We start from the raw sequence: 24488 nt of genomic DNA, 5'->3' as shown, positions 1-24488 counted from the left end.
TGGATATTTTCTCATTCTGACATCACACTGCCGTGATCCTAGCATTCATTTGGATTTGGAATTCAGATGGCTCTGACAAGCACACCCAAAAAAAAACACAAAAACAACAAACAACAATCGAAATCGCAGTAAAACATTCTAAGATACATCAGAGACACTGGTATTTCCATTTCATGTAAACCACAGCATTACAATATCAGGGCCTACTCTCAAAAAGTCATGAGGAAGGATCTTATATTTAGCACACACTTCAACATCAGAGCTACCATTAGTAGATTTTACTTAATCAAGAGTGAAATTTCTTGAACCAAAGTAGAAACATTGCACTTTCATTACATAATTTATGCATACAATCAAACACATCCTCGGAGTTTGAGAAAAAGATTGTGAGGAAACTCACAAAAATAAGAGAAATTTGAATAATTTGAGATGCCTTTTAGAAAAAGAAAATGACCAAACTCACCAGCATAGTCCGCACACTCTGGTCCAGCAAAGCCATCCACACAGGTGCAGTTGTACCCGTTGGCATCATCGACACACGTAGCCCCATTCTGACATGGATTGCTGGCACACTCGTCGAAATCAGTCTGGCAGTGGTATCCTGAAAGAAGAAAAAAAAAAGGGATAGAATTTTGTTCTGTTTGTAGAGCAGACTACTATACACATTTGCCAGAGAAATAGTAGAACTGCTAGAACTATTACAGCTCTAAGCAACAGAGTATCAATATGCATGTGCCTTAACTATAAAGAAGCATGCCACAATGGCACCAAGAAATCATAAAACTATAATTACTGTAAAAGTGGATATTTTCACGGGACTAATTTTTCGCGCTAGGCCGGGTCAGAAGAGTTTCGAGTGTTTTTAATTCCGCGGAATCAAGACATCACGCACAGGAACGTATGGCAAGCAAAAATATTCGCGTGTTTTTATTTTCGCGCTAGTTTCTGGTTGCGCGAAATGTGCGAAAATTTCAACACCGCGAAAATTTCCACTTTTACAGTAGTCTGCTTCGTAGAACATCTAAACATTATTGATAACATTCACAATTAATATAGCAGGGTTTACATTAGATGTCTAGGCCAGAAGAACTTTCAAGTGAAATGATCGGAACAGAAAATGTACCACGTACATCTTGATATGATACAACCTAGACCTAGGTATTCTAGTACTATGACATCAGTAGTCATGGTAGTTAAGTGGTAAATCTACCAACATGCGCCAACACAACACTCGGCAACAGCATCTGTTTTTAAGGGCACGTGTTATTAATTGATCATATAGTAAGAAAAACGTGATATCTAGCGACTGATGATATGGAGAAAGAGCAATTTTGATTAAACGGTGTTTAAATTGGTAAAATCGAGGTCTTGTCTTCTTCTTCTTCTTCACTGTCCACAACGCCCCTAGCAACACCCCATGCCATGCAGGGGACAACTGACGCTACAACACAATAATAAACGTATGGGACTGGTTCTACACAAAGACTGCTACTCGAGGCAAAGTGGGTAATTACTGACAAATCAAGCACGCTAAAATTGTTCATACCAACAGAAATCGTTTCAAATGAAGAAACAAATCGACGTGTGCCATCAATGGTGCTCTGACGAACTAACACACGATCTGAAGTAAACTTGCAATTATTCATCCACACATCATACGCGAGAAGCCCAGCTGTTCTCCATGATTTGTATGCGCATGACCGTGTTATGGCTTATGAATATTCAAAATGTATTGTCGGCGGGCTATCCTTTGCATGGTGATTGGCCAAAAGTTTCAAGCTGGTATGAACAAAACAACCAATTACGATCTTGGTTATCTATTCAGATGTTCGATCTAGAAGTACATGTACTCATCTTTATCCACTTAGTCCAAAGTTAACTTTTAGGTTTCTGTAAGATCGTCACAATTTACATCTTTTTCTCTTCTTCCATTTTTTTTTTCATGCGCATGTTTAACATTAAAGCTTTTAAAATGCAGGTGCATAAAGATGTACAAATGTCATCCGTAGGCCTACTAAGTATGTTATAAAAGTATCCGTTGTTAGGATTTAATCACGCAGTCACTTTCACCCACCAACAAAGCCGTCTTTGCAGGAGCACGTATAGTAATTGACGTGGTCGATGCACTCGCCGCCGTTCTGGCACGGATTCGAGGCGCATTCGTCTTCGTTGACCTGGCAGAAGTCTCCCGACATCCCGTCCTGGCAGTCACACGTCACATTCCACACGTAGGAGCTCGAGTCCGTGCACGAGGAATTGAAGCAAGGGTTGGGCACACAGTCCTCTGTACAGGTAAACGATGATGAAAAGGAAGAGTGATTTTCTTGAAGAGGAAGAGCTGGTTGGTTTAATAGTGATGTTGTAATGATTATGCAACACCTCTCTCTCTTTAGAGTTTCATCATCGTCATCATCATCATTTCGCATACGACAGTTTTGTTCTAATTTCATTGATAACCCACGGTCTCCTCCACCTGTATACTTAAAGACTTGTCATGGAATTTAGGTATTATTCACATGATTACTAAATTGTACTGAGAACTTCTGTTTAGGTATTTTCACGACCTGTGAAGATGTTTGATATTGTTATTCTTATTTTTGTTTTATACAAGTGGAGAAATAAAACTTCGTGAAACTGAATACACGCATCCACTTAACTGTGATCACACGCAAACCTATAATTGGTATCCTGAATGCCATGGTACTTATCTCTGGCCGTATATATTCTTACGTTCGAAATAGTGTTCCTTGAATGATTGCCTGCCTCCGTCACTATAGATAGGATGTAGTTTGTTCGTGTTCATTGATATACAAATAACAGAGTGGATCGGTGAGAATTGGATACGCGAGTTTTGCTTTCAAACTGTTTAAGCCCAGGAGAGAAGCAAGTGGGTTTTAGACTGTTTCCAAAGTTAATCGAGAGCAACCAATGACACCAATCCACGAAACAGGCCTGTGCATCATTCGTTTTATAAAATGGGCCCGTAGAATAATGAAATTCATTCGTCCCATCATGCGTCCGGTAGACCTACAACACCATACAAGGCTTGACCCATGCGTTTGGATTTTACCGGATGCTGAAGGTCAATGCATGATGATTTATCAAACAGATTGCAGGGATTCTATAGCCCATTTTATAACAGTGTGTTACATTTGTGTAAGAATGTTGATATGTCTGAATTTTCGATTATTATCATACGCGATTGGTTCCAAACCTCTGCATCCATAGAACTCCAGCCGCATACATGGATGGTTGTGACACACCGTCGGATGAAGTCGAATGCTGGTAGCTGTGATAGGGTTCGCCAGCGTGTTGTTTACTATCCCATTCTTGTCTGAGTTTCCAGTGAATATCTGTGGTAAAGGAGTAGAGGATTTTTTTTTTAACTTATTGTGTTTTTACCACCTGCATAGGGTACAGAAACGTTTAAACTCGATGCAAATTGAAAGACAACAACAAGAGTTATGAAATTATGCGTTGTACGTGAAAAGGGGGCCAAAATAGACTAATTGCTTGTGTGAACAATCGTGGATAATCTCATTGAGTACTGGTTAATTTCGTTTTTCTAAACCAATGTTTTTGTGTATTTTAATCAAATTAAATCATTTCAAATCAAGTTAGAGAAAGAACAGAATAGCAGAAGGGCATCATCTGTCTGCTGAAGCTATCACATACCGTTGTCTGTCCGGCGCTCTCTTGATAGGTGCTCCAAGTTCCCCCGCTGCCGTCGCTGTACACGTAGGAGAGATAGTACTCCGAGCAGTAGATGGCATCGAGGTCGGGATGGTCGAAGCCCTGGGTGGAGACAGCTCCGATCACCTTCGGCTCATTGAAATCAATCTGTAGAGAAGGGAGGAGCGATAGGTATATGCACATAGTCACAAGTGATGCTGGATCGATTGATTGTTTTGACTACATAATTTAGTGCCTCAAATTTCGTTATCTTTTAAATTAGCATTATTTTATCAGAATAAAAGAGGGCAAAAGGCCATAATTCTCTTGATATCATTTAGGACAAACAGCGTTTGATATAAGTAGCAGAAATAAAACGGAAGTTTGAGCATATCAATAGTGCGTGTATTTGGATAGACGGCATAATATAGCCTTCAGAAGAAATTTTATAGCAGATGAATACGTACAATTTGTAGTTCCGTATATTCCTTATAAGCAGTGATGTCGATTTCGCGTTGTTGATTGTTTTTCCACTTTTAATACGTTGTGCTAGTTTTTTTTTTCTTTTACTTTAATATCTACCTCCATAATCTTTCGACACATCGTTCGTTTTGATTGATACTTCGTATTGCTTATATTATATGAATCCGTAATTCGACGTCCTTTTATGTCCTCTGCCTCACCAGATTAAGTTCTCGTCTCATGTGAATTTTTGCCGATCTTTTATGAGAGCTGTTCATCATTTTGTCATTTCAAATTATTTATCTTTTTTTAAAAATCTACAATAGCTATCTGCGTAAATCTCTCTCGCTCTCTCCCTCTAAGTTGTCTATCAAATCTATCCATCCATGCGTGTTATTTCATCTTTCTACATCTCCTCACAAGTATTGCCTAGACTTCTTCCAATATTTCGTACTCATCCCATGTCCCGCCCTTTGTTCCCCATACGTAACCCTACTATATCATCTATACCCCTATAATCATAGAATGAAATATGATTTCGTGATTTTATTGTACAGAGGATTTCCAATAAATTTTGATTTCATTGGTATTTGTCAAAAAAGACAGAACGTGCCTTGTATATTCAGTTTACAGTATTTTCCTATCAATCAAAAAAGTTGTATTAATTTCATGTAATTATGATTATGTATTCAAATGTCTATTTGAAATTTACTTCTTGTTGGAAATTGAATAAATGAAATCAAATTAATTATTAGAGTGTTTTGTTACATGAACAGGCATTTATGTATTGTTCATTTTTTGTGTAAAATTGTGACCAATTCAGCAATTTAACTGCCGCAAGTCATGATTTTGATAAACCATGAAATATTCATGAGCTGGTACCACGACATTTGCTCCTGCTACAATTGCTCCCATGAAATATCTGCACGCTAAGCGAAACATGAAGTCTACCCACAGACATAAACCTAACCCTAATCCTAATCCTCACATCAAACTAAATCTAAAACCCTATCGCAACCCTAACCCTAATCCTAAGTCCTCGGAGAAAATAAGACCGGAGCAATTGTCGCAGGAGCAAATTTCGTGTCACCTCCTGAGCTACAGGTCTCACCTGGATCCACTCCGTAACGTTGTTAATGTCGTCCACCTCCCCAGCGCACCAGCCGCCGGGTGAGTTGAGCCTCACGTGGTCCCTAGAGATGTCCAGAGGACCATTCTCTACCCCGCCGAGGTAGGAGGACATGGAGATCTGTGAGAGGGAGATGGTGCCGTCCTCCAGACCGACAGGTGGGTTGGGACACTCCCCTAGAGAGGTTTAGCATCATCCGGGAAGGTGGAAAACGAACAAATTAGCATTATGAAAATATGAAACGATGAGACCTTAATGGTCCGTACCAATTATTTCCGATAGTGTTCCCAGAAATTCTTGAAACATGATTGGCACATTAACCCGTTAACAATTTGTTAATATGAAATGATGTTGTCGTTGTTGTTGTTTTTCATTTTCTCATTTTGCGTGTTATGGCTGTTAAACTATGGCACAATGACACAATGCCTATGATGATGATGATGATAATAATAATACGATGATAATTGCGATGATAGCAATATCAAATAAGGAAGAATGGAAACTTCGGTAACACGCTGAATTAACTATGTATGATTAACTAGGTATAATCTCAAAACTTTTACTGTAAATATCACTAATGTAATTACTTTTCTTACAGTTATAAAATTATCAAACTTCACAACCATTATCATTATCATCATTACTCGTTATGAATACATTAGGAGTTGTGAATAACACACTGCAACGTCGATACCATATTATTTCTGTTATTTTTACCGATGGATTTTGTTCTTCGTTGACAGTATTTGTAAAAACAAAGTGTAATGATGACGCAGTGATGTAAGCATAGAAGTGTTGCATATTTCTAGAAGAACTGCCAATGTTACCAACATGTTAAGAACATCTCAACGATGTAACTAACATCATAATGCGATCGATAAATGCCTTCTCTTCTCATCTCGTCTCTTCTCTTCGAACATATTTGCTTTCTTCTTTTCAAATTAGGCCATATTCAATACCGAATAAGTATTTTGACACGGGCCTTGTATCTCCATTATTTACGTTTTAATACTATAAGGTGGATGATTGTAATCGAAAGTAAAGAAAAGTAAAGTAAACAATTAATCTTTATTCATTAGAGTGACCAAAAATTAGTATTGTCAATTTATTCTTCAAAAGAAGACGCATCATAATGTATTGACGTGATTTGCTTGTTCGAAACTGAAGAAAGTGGATTAAAAAAATAGAATGTATGAAATTTTGCACAAACAGTGCTATTGCACAAACCTGTTAACTTTGTGTAATAGTTCGATTCCTTCATTTCCGTCACGTTGATCCCCCGAGCAACGTCATCGTCACTGACAATAAAACACTCTTCTTCTCCGAAATCGAATTCGAACGCCACGCATTTGACTTGGTGCGCGTACAGACACGCACTCGCACATTCGCTCTCGTTGAGGGCAGCGACCTCGGCTGTTTTGTTGGTGTAAAGCGCCCCCGTGTACGGCGACTTGGTGAAGAAACTGAACGGGAAATCTATATAATGTCGGAAACAAATGAAATGTAACACTGCAATCACTTCTGCTTGAAGATAATAGATAAATACAACATACCTGGATCACTAGCTCAATTAAAAAAAGAAAAAAATGTTTAGAATAAAGATTAAGTACCATTCCTGACTGGAGAAGTCTGAAATGTATTTTTAGATTATAAGAATAAATCAATAACTTATGCTTATTGCGCTGAAAGTGTTATTACGTACAAGTGATTTTATGGTATAAATTTCTCGCACTTGTTCGTTTCGGAATTATTTCTTGTTTAGGAGGCTTGGCTATTTAGTGGATAGACACGCATTGCATTGATGAGCGAATATCGCAAGGTATTAACGCAAAGTGGTGAATTTGTACGTGGCTGGTTGTCCACTTAGGTCATTGATAGGCAATCATTCGAAATAAATTTGGTTTACAACAACATACTGCGCTGTATTTGATGGGGAAAGTTTAATGATTGTGTCATCAGGAAGGGACACACTTTAATACCAAATTTTATTGAATTCAATCAACAGCTATCCTTTTCCCCTATACATGCAGTTTCGTAAACGTATTTATTTCTCTATCTTATCTTGTATGTAAAGATATCCAGAAAAAGATGATTAATGACTAAAAAAAGAAGGAATTTTGACTGGATTGATGGAAACATTACTCAATGTATCTATCACACTGTATCGGTGTTATTTTCTACACTAAATTATTTTGCCACAAGGTGTAAATTTACTTGCAATGTTTTTACTCACCAGCAGCATAGCCTGTTGCACAGAGGGTCGCCAAAATCACCTGAAAATAAGAGTATGACAAGCACTTTATAGTGAATTCTGGAAGAGATAGATCAGAGAGCTTTTGTAGTAAATTGTCGATCTTTTCGTAAGCTTTTATTTTTTTTAACTCTGCGTGATGCACTACCAGTTGAGATTAACATCACGATTTTAATCAATTAATTGTGAAAATAAAGATAGGTTATGAGGCACCCCCTTTGCTCAACTACACACAGGAATTTCGCTTAAATATCAAATAATTTCACATTGTGAAATTTAATCGAATACTTCTTCACAGTTGGATTTTTGTTGTTGTTGAATGCCCTTTCTTTCTTTCTTTTTTTTTTTTTTTGTTACCTTCAAGTTAATCTTGATATCAGTTCGTCGTGGTGGTACCAAAGAGTTTGTATTTGTCACCCCTCGGTTAATTTTTTTCATAAATAATAAAGGAGTAACACGATGAAGTTGGTTCATGTACAGGTGACAATCACTGCTTAAAAACCGGAGAATAGTAACAAATAACAAGAAAAGATGGACAAATATTCATCAGCGCAGTTTGAGATATGGATAGTGATATTTGCCGGAGAGGATTAAACTACATACAATGTATATATTCTTGACGCGAGAGTGGTATGTGAACATGTCTTTCAATGCGCGTATTTCACAAAACAGCTTATGACATACTACATGGGACAGATGGAAGTGCATGCAGTGCAGTGTTATTCATTCATTCATTTTAGGCTGATTTTAGCAGGTATATTTATATTAATATGCTGCACAATGTTATTCATTTATGTATTGTGAAGGAACATATACACTGGAACAAACTCCACTATTCTCGTCGATAACTGACACCACTCTTCACACTGTCAAAACAGAAGACATTCTCCTGATTGGCTTTTAAAAGATGAGTTGAGGATTTTCAGATCCGAATCATATAGGACGAGAACGTCAATAGTTAAGTGCAACTTAAGTAGCAACTAGCAAAATGAGAAAACACGATCAAAAAGTTTTCAAACCGAGTTTAAGCATAGCAATTTCGATTGAATCGATGAAGTTTATATAGGAAAAGTGTTTAAAATAATATTACAGTGATTTTTAGTTGCATTTAAAGCATTCGTCACCAGAAAAAAAAAAGAATGCCTGTAACACTCGGCACAATATGCTGACAGACTGATTTAACAAGAGTCATGTAACTTAATTCTATTCTTACAGAATTGTTTTAATCAATCTTGCATCAGATAATCTTTAAAGGGAAGGTAAACCCAAAGAGCAATGTGGATTGAGTGAAAGCAGCAACATTAGTAGAACACATCAGTGAAAGTTTGAGAAGAATCGGACAATCGATGCAAACGTTATGAATTTTTAAAGTTTTGGTGTTGGAACCGCTGGATGAGGAGACTACTAGAGGGTATGACGTATGAGTGGACAGCAATACAAAGAAAATATAAAGGATATTCAACAAAAATTCACTTTTCTAGAATTATGAAAGAGCAGTGGACCAACCGCTTTCAGAAAGCAGGGGGAATAATTGCTACCCTTAACATATGTCAATATCAAGTTGATGGAATTTGTAATTTTCATGAAAAATGGATTTTTGTAGTATTTTCTTTATATTTTCTTGATATTGTAGTCCACTCATACGTCATAACCTCTAGTAGTCTCCTCATCCAGCGGTTCCAACACCAAAACTTTAAAAATTCATAACTTTTGCATCGATTGTCCGATTTTCTTCAAACTTTCACTGATGTGTTCTACTAATGTTGCTGCTTTCACTCAATCCACATTGTTCTTGGGGTTTATCTTCCCTTTAAAGAACCATTTTCGATTTGATTAATAACGCAATATTATTACATCGCTGTCTTTTTTATTCTTTAGTTAAAATATCAAACGCTGAATTTGAAACATCAGAGGAATAGGTAATTGTCGCGACTTGGATTACGCTAATCACTACATAATGGTCTGGCCGGCAATGACTGATACACAAGGTGTCTTAGTATAACACAAGAACTTACCAGAAAGAGATCAATGCCTTTTCTTCTTTCCATCTTTGGAAAAAGTGATAATCCGCATATATTATTCCGTTACCATGGCAAATGTATCGCTCCAATACCAGCGGTGCAGAACTACGCAAAGATGGTGTTAAAAAACCCCAAAGTTATCTCTGCGTCTTCCACAGTGCTTGCGCGTCTTGCGTTAGTCTCAAGATGGCGACCGCAAGGTGTGTGTTTTTTTCTCCCTACAACCTTTTCTTTCTTTCACCCCCTCCTCGGTACTTTTATAACTGTTGCATTACGCCCGGAAAACAATAAACTCCTTACCCACATAGTACCTATGCGGTGACGCACACCTTACAATACTTATCCCTCCCCGGCTCACAAGTATCGATCGTCGAACATTTTTAGACAAGAGCTTCTAAAGGCAGTGATCGATAAGCATCGATTGACTCAATTCTAAAGACCTTGGGCCGCATTTTGAGGAGTACGTCACAACAAAGGATAAGCGATTCGAACAATAAGAGCACATCTCCGATGTTCTTGTAACTACAACTTCTTCTTGCTTAATGCGGACTTCGCCGAGTTCTCACCAGTGTTACATGAGCAATCTGACCTTAATTAGCCATAATTTTCTTAAGACCATTATTTTGCCATTCGACCAAAAAGAAAAAGCCTTTCACAACAGAGGAAGTGCACAAGAACGACCAAAGAACATATTTAAATGTGACAGACTGAGAGATGTGGGAAATGTTGTGACTTAATCTTTTAATTGACAGGAAAAGTTAAGATGAAACGATAAAAGTACATAAGGAAGTGGAATACAACAGTATAATCATAATTATCAAAGATTCATCCATTCACATAAACAAGGTAGAGAAAAATCTTATAGTAATTACGAGCCGTAGATAAACAATAGCATGTGCACGAAGATTGTGCAAGTATTATTATATTGAAAACATATATAATCTTTCGGATAATTATACGCATATTATTGTTCATGTGTGCAAATTCGTGTTTTTTTTTCTCTCTGAGATACATACTAAAGCTTCAATTATCCTCGTTTGGTCAACGTTTTCTCCAAAGAGAAATTGATATGCTTAATCAATTACACCATTCCATAACCACATTTATAGATAACAACATTTGTATACCTTTATACACAATCTACACATGTCATTATTAATTATGCAACTCTTCTCCAGACAATCAATGAATTTCGGAGACATTTTTTTTTTTTTTTTTGGGGGGGGGGGGGGGTCAATGTACACCCTAGTATCCAGTCTACGCAAGTTCAGTCATGTAACATAATTTCTCTTGCGGCAGTCTTTCTGGATTTCCCTCACAGAAATACAGAGTCGATAGATAGATGAATAAATGAATAAGAAGTGAATAAATGAATAAACAAATAATAACTGAATAAGTAAATCTACTATGAGATGACAACTAATTAATGAAAATAAGCCAGTGGAATGCATGGACACTTAGTAGGTTATCATTATTTCGATGCCAATGCTGCCATATCACATGATTAACGAAGGCAATAAGGGAAAAACGCTGAAAACTGGTAAAAGAAATGATTTCAGTTATTTCTATTTCCACGTTTCCAAAATCAAATTCATTCGGTACAAAATAAGTATTCAAAATGTAGTGAAGCCGTAGCCATCTCAGGTAAAACAGCGAAGTCATTTAACACTTAACACATATACACATGAAATGATTCCCTACATGTACATGTATATGGATATAGGCGAATAACAAAGTATGTAAACGAAGGATCAATGTTTGTAATTGCAATACTAACTTATTTTAGTGCACGTGCTTAATTCTAGGATAGTACAGACATTTCACAATTTTGTGTGTCAACAACGAGTGAACATTGGCAATAATATTGCAATCGCGAGTTCTATTCTATTTGGTTCGCTTGTAACCATACTCGTAATCTGACTATAGCAGGTAAACTTCCATAACGATTTCAAGAAAGTTATTAAACCAATCCATTCTCGATTACTTTTAACAATAATTAATCTTGTGCGAGCAGGTTTTCATTTCAAATTCCAGCATAGAAATGTCTTTTATAATCATAATCATAAGTATTTTTGTCGTTTCAGGCGCTCTTTAAAAGAAAGCAACTACCTACTGCACCACTAAGAAATTAAAAGTGCTTTGGTGTTGCAACATGAATTGATGATTGCGAAACGATGTCGTAACTCGTGCGTTTCATTCATTCTAAAATATATAGAAGTAATACATGTTTCGTCTGTAAAGACGGAATTTGATATTAAACAATCAGCTTCTGTCAAAATCTCCAGATTCAGTTCAAATGTTATTATGGTAAGGGTAGCAGTTAGAAAAATTTTAACGTGCTTACTGAATTCAATATCACTGTTTCTTGTGCTCTTGAAGTCTGGAATACATGAGGCAAAATAAATTGCTCGTATGAGGTTGTTAGGTACGAATTGAATTAATTGAATACAAATTACAATTTGATTTCAAACCAGCCATCAACAAGGACAAGGCGAATTGCAAATACGAACATTCATTGTATCTTGTATGTGTATCTTGCAGAAATAATGGGTGACTGAAGCCAAAATGGGGGTACAATTTGTAAATAACGCTCGGTGGCATAATATACGAGAGCAAATCAATTCCTTCTCCTTTTTTCCCCTTCTTTCTAAGGTTCATCTATAACGTTATGTAATCACGGGAATGCTTACATAATAGAAACTGCAACCCTTATAGACCTTGTGAGATAATTCTAGAAAAGAAAAGAACTCAAGTGCAGACTGAAGCCTGTGTAAATCAAAACGACATCACCTAGTTTCAGGTAGTATGATATATAACACCATAAACAAAACATTTAGCCATCGTATTTTTTTTGCGTTGCCGTTATTCCTAGTGGATATAATAAATCATTTTTTCAGTGATATGATATATAACACCATAAATAGAACATTTTGCCATCGTAAGAAGGCTAATGTATCATGAAAACAACCATTAATCGACAGATCATTATAACAATAAGTAAGTTTAATCTTCTGTCATCTGACAAAAAAAAAATCCAACTTGGGGACTTAGAACTAGAAAATGATACGCAGCGAGTGTATTTGATTTTTAATTTGGCAAACAACACATTGACTTGATAGCCTTTTACTATCAAAACCTGAAGGCAGACTCATGGTATCATAAAATGGCTTCAATCATCAGAAGGGCAATAGACTATACAAGTAACCTATCTTACCATCTCCTTTCCACCGTATGTATTTCTACACACGTCTATCAGTATCATGCAGTTGAGTTGCAAAAAGTCCAACGCATCACTCGAAGGAAAGAATGAGAAATACGTTTTAGGGTAATGAGGTCAAAGGTGAGTGTTCAAGACAGCGACTCCGTTCTCGTATGACGTCACGTCTTTTGCGTTGGCGTTATTCCGAATGGGTCCCGTCTCCATCTTGTCCGTTTTCTGCTTATAGTAACCATGGCAACAGACGATGGCCAGGATGAGGTAGATGAGGAGGGCAACACTAATAGCTGTTGTTGAAGCTATGATAATCGCCTGGTCTTCATTTCTTTCACCTGATGATCACAATCATAAAGATCACAGCAAAACCATATTTGATTTGATTTGATTTGATTTCATTTGATTAGAATTATTTACATAAACATGTATTCTTAAGTTTTTCATCTTTTCTGAGTAATATTATCATAATCATTGTTTACAGCTTAAAGTTTTAAAAATTGTATTTTAGGGGGCTACCCTTATACAAGCCGTCGGTCCTTTGGAAGCTTGCGCATAAACTTTTAAGTTCTACCATATTGGACATATCAAAAATGAAAATGAAAGCACGCATTTCCAAACACGCAGGGGCGGGGGCGCTGTGGTGGCATAGTGGATGCGACTCCCACTACTCTCAATCGGAGGACCGGGGTTCGATTCCCGCCCAGTGCTTACGTCCTTGGACAATATCTTTTTATCCACTTTGTTCAAGTTCAAGTTGATTTATTTCATTTCCAACAAACAAAATAATTGGAAGTACAATGAAACATTCGTATACACAGATGTCAGAAAATCAGTACCACAATGCAATGAACAGAAATAACATTGTAAAAAAGATACAGGTAAATTATCAACAGAGATACAAAAAATAACTGTTATGTCACTGTGGTAAATGCATAAACAATATTGCTAGAAATGGAGGGGATTGCTAAAAAGCAGAGCTTGTAGAATGCAGTCCCCTCATACAGAAAAGAACATATAGTAGCAAAAACAACAACAACAACAATTTCCCTAAGCGGCAGTAAAAAAAAAAAAAGACAGACAGAGTGATACACACATGCACACATACCAACGCACATTGACAAACACAAGGCGGCTCTCTTGTAAGGAAAGATTGATGAGAGGATAGAAAGATAGTGAGGAAGGTAGTAAGTCCGAGGTGGACAAGGGGGGGGGGAGGGGGAGAGGAGAGGGAAACGATGGGTCATAACCACGGCACTGGAGCCACAGAAGCACGGGCTCGCTCATAAACAAAGAGCAGTGAGATTACCGAGCAACAACAGTTTTGAAAATCAAAAGTAAAAAAAAAGAAAAAGAAAAAAAGAATGAATCATTATGCTGTAACGAAGATTTTAAATAATACTTTAACTTTAAAGAAAATGTATTAAAACTTAAAGCTTCTTTTATACTATTATCAAGAAAATTCCAGAATTTTGGTCTAGAAAAGGAGAGTAAAGATTTTGCAAAATCGTCCTAGTCAAAGGCAAATGATATTCATGGGATTGACGGGTTGGATATGCATGAACAATTTCATTCTTTAAAAACATGGAATCAAACACAAGGGGGAGAGAATGATTGGTGAGTTTATACATGAATTGTCCTAATTGCAAACGATAAAGGTCTTAAATTTTCACATTATTGTTTTCGTGAAATAAATTATTAGTATGACTTCTCCACGATTCGTGACAAATGATACGAAGAGCTTTTTTCTGTAATAATAATATTCTTTCTGTATAAGTAGAAAAAGTGTTTCCCCATGCGAGTATCCCATAGTTTAAGTAAGGTAGTATCAAAGTAGAATATAACATAAAAAGTACATTTTTGGGAAGATAAAATTTAACTTTGTTTATAATACCTATATTCCTTGAAATAACACGACATGCAGAATCAATATGCAATCCCCAAGTAAGTTTATTGTCCAGAATCAAACCTAAAGATTTGATGGAAGAGACGTCTTCTATGACCGTGTCTTCCAGAAAACATTTCTCGGTAAATTTTCCAGCGAATTACTGAACAGCACACATTTAGTTGTTTGCAAATTTATTGACAGTTTGTTCGCTCTTATCCAATGGAGTAACTTCGTTAATTCACTGTTTAAAGTATCAATTAATCGATCAGAATCAGAATCAGATAAAAACACATTAGTATCATCCGCAAATAATAAGAAAGAGAGGATGTTTGAAGAATTTGACATATCATTGACATAGAGAATAAATAAAAGGGGACCTAGTAAGCTTCCTTGAGGAACACCACAGTTAACATTTTGCATAGTCGATGCGTGACCGTTGATAACTACAAATTGTTTTCGATTAGTAAGGTAACTCTTGAACCACTCCAAGGCCTTTCCCCTGATACCATAAGTATGTATGTACTACTTCACATACTACTTCACCCACTATGTCCCTCTCGACGGAACAGATGTTTTTCCTAGCGACCCCAAACTCGACAAAAATGAATAAGATATAGAACGAATTAACTTGTATGGTGGGCTTGAATACATCAGGAATGTTTACTTCTAATGCATCGTTTTGTTGTTTTTGTTGTTCTTTTGTTGTTCTTTTTTTCTTTTTTTTGGTGTTTCCCGGTGGAGTGATATTTCTCTTTCCACGTACGTAAAGTTTGAAATCGAAAGTACTTGCGCAACCTGTTTTTGGTTATAAGTGATTGATGAGACTGAAAACACCATGACTTATCATGATGTGATACCATTTCATTGGTAGAACCTACCAGTTGACGACCCCAAACTCGACAAAAATGAATAAAATATAGAACGAATTAACTTGTATGGTGGGCTTGAATACATCAGGAATGTTTACTTCTAATGCATCGTTTTGTTGTTTTTGTTGTTCTTCTTTTTTTTCTGTTTTTTTTTTTTTGGGGTGTTTCCCGGTGGAGTGATATTTCTCTTTCCACGTACGTAAAGTTTGAAATCGAAAGTACTTGCGCAACCTGTTTTTGGTTATAAGTGATTGATGAGACTGAAAACACCATGACTTATCATGATGTGATACCATTTCATTGGTAGAACCTACCAGTTGACGTTGAATCTCTTGAATCCACGTCTGCTGCTGATGTCTGCCTAGGACTTGTGGAGGGTACGGCCGTTGTGGCATCGGGAATTGTACTACGGTGGGACGACGTTGAGTCCACCGACGATACTCCTTCCGTCATCATCGAATCCGTGTTCGTTGTCGACGCAGTCACGCTAGATGCTGTTGATGACGTTAATGAAGTTGATGACGTTGAAGGCGGGGTAGTCATCGCATGCGATGTGCCGCCTGATGACAGTTCCATCGAAATAAGCTCGGTAGAAGACATCAGTTCTGTGGACGCGGGGGTCGTTCGCGGCTGGGAAGAAAATGTTGTCGTCTTTGACTGCGTTGATAGCATAGGTTGGTCGGACGCCGTCTCCGTTGTTGGCACTATTTCCGTCGACATAACGCGTGCAGTTGTCTCTGCTAACGTAGTAATGTCAGCGCTTTGCGTTGATGGGTTGATTGTAGTTGTTATCTCTTTAATGAGATATCAAGAAAATTGCAACGTGAGCAAAAATAAGTTTCACATTCACGGAATAGGCCTATTGATAACTGAAAAAAGTCATACATAAAATCATTTTGATATCACAATATTATCATCATTAATATTTTTTATATTCATTTTTATGGGTGTACACATATGAATTGTTACTCATGGGGTGGATGTGACACCCATAACATGGTGCTGTGTTTCGCATGACATGCATGACATGTTCTATGATATTCCGTTTTAATGTGTGGACATCTGGGTTCTCTCTAGCTGGCGATACATAAATCTCTTTGAACAGAATAAACAGAGATTAGAATAATCAATGTGAAAAAAGAATCATGTAATATAACCCTATGCATTTATGTGTGTGTGTGTGTGTGTGTGTGTGTGTGTGTGTGTTTTATTATTTGACATTAATCGTCTAGGTTTTCTTTTCAGGGAGTTAACCATCTCCTAGAAGACATTGGTCCCGCGTTCGTTCGCTACTTATCTTATGGATGTCGAAGGGATATTGACTGATACCGCTTTAGAAAGATAATAACTCACAAGACAATAACACCTCTACCTACTACATTTTTTGGTCATCGTGTTATTTTGCGCAATTCGAACTATTTTAGCCCCCACCCCCCCCCCAAAAAAAAAGTTACTTTGGACATTCGATGCATTTCATACATTTCGTTTAGAGACACCGAGTGGTTTTGCGGCAGGCTTTTTGAAACATTATGTAAAAGACATGCAATCACTTATTTTTGGCAGAGATATCATGTCGATTGACTTGTGTGCTCCAAAGAGAAGTAATAAGAGCAGTAGCAGTAGTAGTAGTAGTAGTAGTAGTGGTAGCAGTAGTATAGTAGCAGTAGTAGTATAGTAATGATAGTAGTGGCAGCAGCAGTAGCAGTAGAAGCAGTAGTAGTAGTATAGTAGTAGTACAACTGCAGTATATAGTATAGTAGTAGTGATATACATTATAGCACTCCTGTTATGACAAAGTCCTCGCGACCAGCAGTTTCTTTCATTATATATATCGAAATTTTGTTATAAACGAAGGGAATTTTGTACCGCAAACTTTAATAATGTCAATTTTAGGACCTAAACTCTTACCTCGTTGTCACGAAATTTTGCAATAACTTTGTCCTTTAGTAAAGGAGCGCCCTGTAGTAGTAGTAGTAGTAGTAGTAGTAGTAGTAGTAGTAGTAGTAGTAGTAGTATATAGTAGTAGTAGTGGTAGTAGAAGTAGTAGTAGTAGTAGTAGTAGTAGTAGTAGTAGTAGTAGTAGTATAGTATAGTAGTAACAGCAGTAGTAGAAGTAGTTGGAATCTATTGACCAATACCCACATACTGTGCTGCATACCTCGACATACGGGAGCTTGAGAGGTCCAGACGCCATTTTGACACACCGAACTCGATGGTCCGTCGGCGAGCTCGTATCCCGAGTAACAGGTAAAGTACGCGATGTCGCCGTGTTGGTAAGGTGCGGCCGCGCCGTAGATCACGCCGAACGAAACTGGGCCGATATCCGGGCAGTCCGCTTGACGGAGCAAATAGAAACACATTAGAAAAACCTCCAGTTTTACTCAAGGTGGTTAATAAACGGTTGCCATGGTCACCTATGGTTAGGCCTAAAATTCGTTATTCGAAAGATTTGTTATTCCTAATTATCCGAAAACGAGATAAGGTTTGTAATTCCGAATGTTCGTTTTGTAGTTTCTAGTTCTTTGGTTTGTACGCTCCTTCATTTCATTTTCGGATTAACGAATCTTCGAAAGAATGAACCCTATTTCATTTTCGGATATTCGAACTTTCGGAATAACGAACCTTAATTCTTTTTCGGATTAACAAATCATCGGTTAAACGAGCCTCACTTCATTTTCAGACAAACAAACCTTTGGAATAACGAACCTTTCGAATATCGCCACATAGTATATAGACCCTATGGATTAAGGAACTCAATTTCATTTCCGGATTAACAACCATAGTGAATTTGTGTGTTTCGGAATAACAAACCTCCGGAATAACGAACCTTATTTCATTTTCGGATTAACAAACCTTCGGAATTAATGAGCATCACCCTGATAAACACTATACTCAATGTACAACGCCACTTCCCGTAGTGGTTGACTTTAACTCTCTCAGAACCTTTCGCATAAAACCGCATTTATATTGTGTATAAAATGTTGCCCACAGGACGGAAAGACTTAATAGCTTTCATAAAGTTACACGAAACAAGCAGAACATGGAAAGTATCACACTCCCTATAGTAAAAAAAATTATGTGGTGATGACATCGTGGTCCCACAAGCCTGCTATCAATTTGCTTGTATTTTTACTACATAAACCTTTCCTTTTGTAACATGAAATTATGTGGAAAAAATCCGAAATACCAAATTTACACCAAATTGTTCCATAATTAATAATGATGACATTGTAAAGAATTTAATAGGGATTGTATTATCAACAAAAAGAATGGTACTATGATAATGTACAATTAGATAAGAGAGTTATGCTTTCATAATGTGATCAGAACCAACATACTTTCGAAAAAAAGTGTCAACTACTAACAGACTAAATTTCATCTTTTTTTCGGATTACAATGAAACTGGTATTGATAATTTCATTTAATTTCACTTTTAAAAAGTTCAATGGTGCTTGATGTTAATGATTGTTGAATCTATGGTATGGAAAATTATTTACGATAGCAAGTCAGTGGCTCGCCATTGAAGGACCCGTCGTCGCAGATCAACGTCGTGGTCGCAGCGGATCCCGCGGAAAATCCCATATCACACACTATCACAACGATGTCGCCGTGGTTTACGGCGGTCTGTTGGACGGCGAGGTTTGAGTTGTCGATTAAGGGTGGTAGACATTTACCTGACAAAGTGATGGAAACTTTTTATTATATGAAGAGCTTCATCGCAAAAGGGATTAAGTGCCATTTTAAGGTAAGTCCATTATCAGCGCGAAGTAAAAGCAAAATTAGAAATGAATAGAGCAAAATAAAACCTTTCCAGTTATACCTCACTTGTAACATTACAGGGAATTTGAGTTATTAAAACATCCAATATTTCCTTATAAATTGTCCTTGTCTTTAGTAGCTTCAATGACAAATATCACAATTTAACAAGAATGGAATTAGTTGTGTATTGTTTGATGATTAGCATGGTCAAGTAAATGAGGGAGAGGGGTTTGCAGTAACACCGTGTATACGACAGTAGTCCTTGTAGGGACCGTTGGCAGAAGAAGAGCCTAGAAAGAAATTTTTTATTAGCTCGCTTTGTGATAAAACTTTGTATGATTACGTCGATTGCACACACTGTGAAGACAAGTATGGGGGTGAAATAAGGCGAAGAGATTATGAACAGATTGCGTTTAAATGCATGAATCGTCTCATCTAATACTCAAATGATTAAGGTACATTTTCTTCTTTAAATAATTGTCTTCCTTGGCTTAAAAACGCAAGGATTTCACTTTACCGGAGAAACGCATGCGTTCAACTGATTACAGAATTCTTAACTTAATCGGTGGCAGTGGCGTATCTAGGGAAAACGGCGCCCGGGGCAAGCACGAAAATTGCGCCCCTAATTTCTGAAAAAGTGTTCAACCCCAACCTCATCCCGGTAGGGACTTTAAACAAAGTCCACATGATGCTTTTTCAAGCACTTAAAAGGGATCTTTTGAGGGTGATTTAAATGTAATGAATTTTGATAGATTTTGGCGAGCGAGCGCAGCGAGCGAGGCGAAAATTTTTGTATTGCAGCTTACAAAACATGGAATTCTTGTCATTTTTTGCTTACCAAATCTTACAATTCTAATCAAGATATAGTGACAGCCTTATAGATATCGATTTATACCAAAAACACTGAGGACTTTAAAAAATATTCTAAATTAGTGCGCGCGAGTGAGCCGAAATAGGTAAATGTCCTCGTCATTATCACGTATTGTTCTTATCTTTTTTTTTTATATATATATATATAAATTTTGGCGAGCGAGCGCAGCGAGCGAGCCGAAAATTTTTGTATTTCAGCTTACAAAACATGGAATTCTTGTCATTTTTTGCTTATTAAATCTCACAATTTAGTGACGACCTTATAGATAACGATTTATACCAACAAACTGAGGACTTAAAAAAATACTCTAAATTAGTACGAGCGAGTGAGCCGAAATTTGTATATTTCCGCGTCATCATTACGTTTTGTTCTTATCTTGTTTGATTTGTTGTTGTTGTTTTTGCGCCCCCCCCCCATGTTCGAAACCGTTGACGCCCTCTTTTAATCCAATTGGCGATTGCTTCAGAACGAATGAAATTGCAGCCGCTGCTCCGTGAAACATTTTGCCTGCTAAATATAAATGTCATTTTGTCATCATCACGTTTTGTTCTTACCTTCTTTTTTGTATAAATTTTGGCGAGCGAGCGCAGCGAGCGAGCCGAAAATTTGTGTATTTCAACTCACAGAACATGGAATTTTTGTGTGAACACGAACATTGTCATTTTGTCCGCGTCATCATCATGTTTTGTTTTTATCTTGTTTGATTTGGTTTTCTGCCCCCCCCCCCCCCCCACCACTCTCCCTCCCCCTTCCGGGCGAGTTTTTTTTTTTTCTTCTTCTTCTTCTTCTTCGTTTTTTTTTTTCTTTTTTTTTTTTCTTCTTCTTCGTTTTTTTTTTTCATTTTTTTGCGCCCCCAAGGCGCCCGGGGCACGTGCCCCCCTTGCCCCCCCTAGATACGCCACTGATCGGTGGTTGTTGCTTTTTTTATTGGAATAACGTGGCTATTACTTGTGACAACTGAATGCATTTTTTGTCTCCGTTGTACAAAGAACTCAGAGAAATATATCAAACAACTTGCATATCGGCATCGATGTATATTGCGTGGCATCAGATAATAATTGTGCACGTACACGTCTGCAATCTATTCCCAGCTAAATTCAAAGGCCAGTACAAAGACAGATAGGTAGTATTCATTTGTTTTCACAAAGTGGCTTCAATGAATTAGATTCCAGATTTCATTAAACTTTACAGAGAAAATACCCAGGCAAATTGGAACTGATGCGGGATCCCATACGCCATCTCGACAAGTTGCAGACGACACGCCAACGAGAGTGAAAGTGGGAGCGCATGCGTACGTGATCACTTCGGCATTGAGGTACGTGCCGCCTGTGGTGGCGCTATTCTCAAATTCTGGAGCCTGGCACGACGCTACGTTCGAGAACATAAAAGATGGAAATATTAATTTTTCAGGTTTGGTTTTAAATGAGAATAAGCGAAATGCAAACAAAAGTTTTGTGAGCGGTTACTTTGCAATGTTATCATATCATATTTCCGATAAAAATCAGACATGCAGTATTGTTAGACATTCGACCTAGATCTTACCTTATGTCTAGCGGAGTCCAATGCACGAGCTAAAGCTCTTACGATTAACGTTATCAATTAGCAGCAACATACAGTCACATTAATATAAGTCAACGAGGACTTCCACATAGTGAGATAATTTCGATTTCTTTTACGACCCCTGAATCACGTCTCCATCAAACCACTGATAACATTGAAAACATTTTGACAAAGCGAGTTAGATGTTGACGTTTACCTGCACAGGTTGGCGTGTTGAACGGATTCCATATTCCGCCCGAGTCGCACACGGCCTGTTGAGGACCTATGATGGAAAAATCCTCGTCGCAGTAGTAGTCTATACGTGCGTAGAGGGAGTAGAAGTCTTGGTAGGCCGTGACGTTCCCGTTGACAGGAAGCTGAGGTCTCGAGCAGCCACTAGCAGCTGGAATTAACGATGACAACATTGATGATAATGATAGTAAGATATTATTCAGTGGGGTGAAGGGTCATGTGTGAGTTTCATTAAAGTATAGAGGGAGACAAACTGAGAAATTCACACCTGAACCTTCACCCCTCTGAATAACATTTTGTTTTCATTTGATATGCCATGTCCGCCTTGGGATACTTAACATAACAATGTCTGAATTTAGGAATTTCGGAGCTTGGGTTCTATGTTCATTGTGTCGCTGCCAGCAACCAGGGACATCCTGGTGGTAGTGTCGCTGCCAGGAAAGCAGTAGATGATAGGTTCTAGTCTCACTGGTTCCTTTTTCCCCGAAATATTGCTTAATTTATAGATCCACAGTTGCGATCTTAACCAAATAAATTTCATTTGTAGAGTGAGGCAAATTGAAGAAACTCACACCTGAATGATGATAATGTTGATGAGGATGATAATTATAATAATTCCAATAATAAAGAAAATAATGACACCAATATTGATGAAAGCAAGAGATTATTAAGAAGAGAGGTGAGGATAAAGTTCTCTTGAACGTGTCTCCCTGGTGGTAGTGTCGCTGTCCGGAAAGCAGTAGATGACAGGTTCGATTCCCGCTGGTTCCCCCTTTCCGACTTGTTTGTTAAAAATGTAGATCAGCAGTTGCGATCTTACAATTTTTCATTTGTACAGAGGGAGACAATTTGAGGAAAACTCATACAACAATAATGTCGATAGTAATGATAATTATGATTATTGATGTATTAAGTGTTATGGTTATTGTTATTACTCTCATTATTATCATCATTATCATTGTCATTATTATCATTACCATTATCATAAGAAACACTAAGATTGCCTTTCCTGAATAAATTCTAGTTAGAATTATGACATAATTCGTGATCATTTGTAGATCACCTTCGTGGCCAAAATCGCTTAGTGTCCTTGGTCTGTTGGTCGTGGATGTAGTAAATTTGTGATTGCCAACTGCAGAGTTTAATCAAAATAGTGGATGATTTTCAGACTTTAACATTATTTTGAATGGCCATAGATAGGTTATACTGGCTACAGAATATCAGGATTAAAGTGATTGGTATGAGGAATAAGAATGTTTTCAAAATTGATAACAAATCACAATGCCCAAGGATGATGACATGGAAGCTTCACCATAAGAATGCATGAATGGGGCCTCAAGGAAGCAGAACTAATGAAGAAATTATGCATAAATTCTACACAGGCGAACGTATTAAGCAAGCGTCATTGATTTGGAATTACATTGCTTCATTTCTAAAATAATGATGTGAACCTCTATATGTCATCATCCTTGTTCAGCGTATAAGTTGTTTTGGGTTTTTTTTTTTTCAGAGCATTGGTTTCTTTGCTCAAGGACCACAATGAAATCCATAAAATATTTACGTAGACCTGTCGATTTATGTACCGCTACATGATATGAAATTATGAAAATCGTCCGGACTTCCCCTTTAAATATCTAAACAACTACTGACCTTCACATGTTGGACCAGTGCCCAAAGCCCAGTTTCCAGATTGGCAATCATTGGACTGTGGACCAATCAGTGCTCCCGAGCAGCTGTACGTCACAATAGAGCCATCGCTATAGCAACCGTTTCCGCTGGGGATGTATCCACTGATTCCAGTCCCGAAGGGCGTGGCTAATGTTGCTTCTGTGCATTCTTTAATAGCGAGTTAGCATTTGTCGAAAAGAAGGTATCACTATATGAGGTTGTATACTCATTACACTCCTTAGACAATATATATTTTTTGTTCATCTATTGCTCACATACTTACTGTATTCAACTCAATGAATCAGTATATTATATTTTTATGTCTGCAATAAAAGAGATATGAAAAGAGAGATGAGAGGTGGAGTGTGTGAGTGTGCGTGTGCATTCAAGGGGGGACTAGGGGAAAAAAGAGCGACAAGAGCGTGAAAATGGATAAAATGGAAAGAGCAAAAATATCTTTGTATATATATATATATATATATATATATATATATATATATATACTATATACGTGTGTGTGTGTGTGTGTGTGTGTGTGTGTGTGTGTGTGTGTGTGTGTGTATGTGTGCGCTCGTATGTGTGAGACCCAAAGAGCACAGGACAAGAACACAAACTTTGGAGGAAAGCGATTATTACCAGTGCTCCAAACATGTCACTTAAACCTGGATTAATCCTGCGGGTAAATATGCACAAGTTGTGTCAGCGCTTGTTCTGCATTCTTGGCCGAAGTGTCAGGAATGTATCCTTGGTAAACACTTTCCATCGAGTTACACGACTTTCATCTATAGAGTAGTTGAGGATAATTGGGCTCTAATACAGTAAATGAGATAAAGAGAGCTAGGGAGGGAGAGAGAGAGAGGGGGGAACCTTCTTTGTGCAAGTGATAAAAAGTCTAT

At 37.5% G+C, this 24488-nt stretch overlaps 2 protein-coding genes across 2 annotated transcripts in view; both read right to left on the bottom strand.

The window, feature by feature from the left end:
• LOC140233736 (uncharacterized) overlaps positions 1 to 9562 on the bottom strand; it is an 84159-nt gene extending 74597 nt beyond the window's left edge. Inside the window, 8 exon segments of the mRNA XM_072313837.1 lie at positions 464 to 601; positions 2075 to 2284; positions 3215 to 3353; positions 3676 to 3840; positions 5246 to 5439; positions 6491 to 6739; positions 7497 to 7536; positions 9530 to 9562. Coding sequence (XP_072169938.1) covers positions 464 to 601; positions 2075 to 2284; positions 3215 to 3353; positions 3676 to 3840; positions 5246 to 5439; positions 6491 to 6739; positions 7497 to 7536; positions 9530 to 9562 — 1168 coding nt within the window.
• Positions 9563 to 12869: 3307 nt separating this feature from the next.
• Positions 12870 to 24243, bottom strand: LOC140233735 (coagulation factor XIII B chain-like). The gene is made up of 8 exons (XM_072313836.1): positions 24207 to 24243; positions 23575 to 23760; positions 21890 to 22075; positions 21334 to 21501; positions 19001 to 19177; positions 17662 to 17838; positions 15818 to 16297; positions 12870 to 13084 (listed from the first exon to the last, which is right to left on the bottom strand). The coding sequence occupies exons 1-8, from the start codon at positions 24241 to 24243 to the stop codon at positions 12870 to 12872; spliced, it is 1626 nt and encodes a 541-aa protein (XP_072169937.1).
• Between the last annotated feature and the right edge of the window lie 245 nt (positions 24244 to 24488).

This window comes from Diadema setosum, chromosome 10 (assembly GCF_964275005.1).
Source record: "Diadema setosum chromosome 10, eeDiaSeto1, whole genome shotgun sequence".
NCBI classification, from domain to species: Eukaryota; Metazoa; Echinodermata; class Echinoidea; order Diadematoida; family Diadematidae; genus Diadema; species Diadema setosum.
Note: the sequence above shows the minus strand (reverse complement) of the source record. Positions and strands in the feature narration are given on the sequence as shown.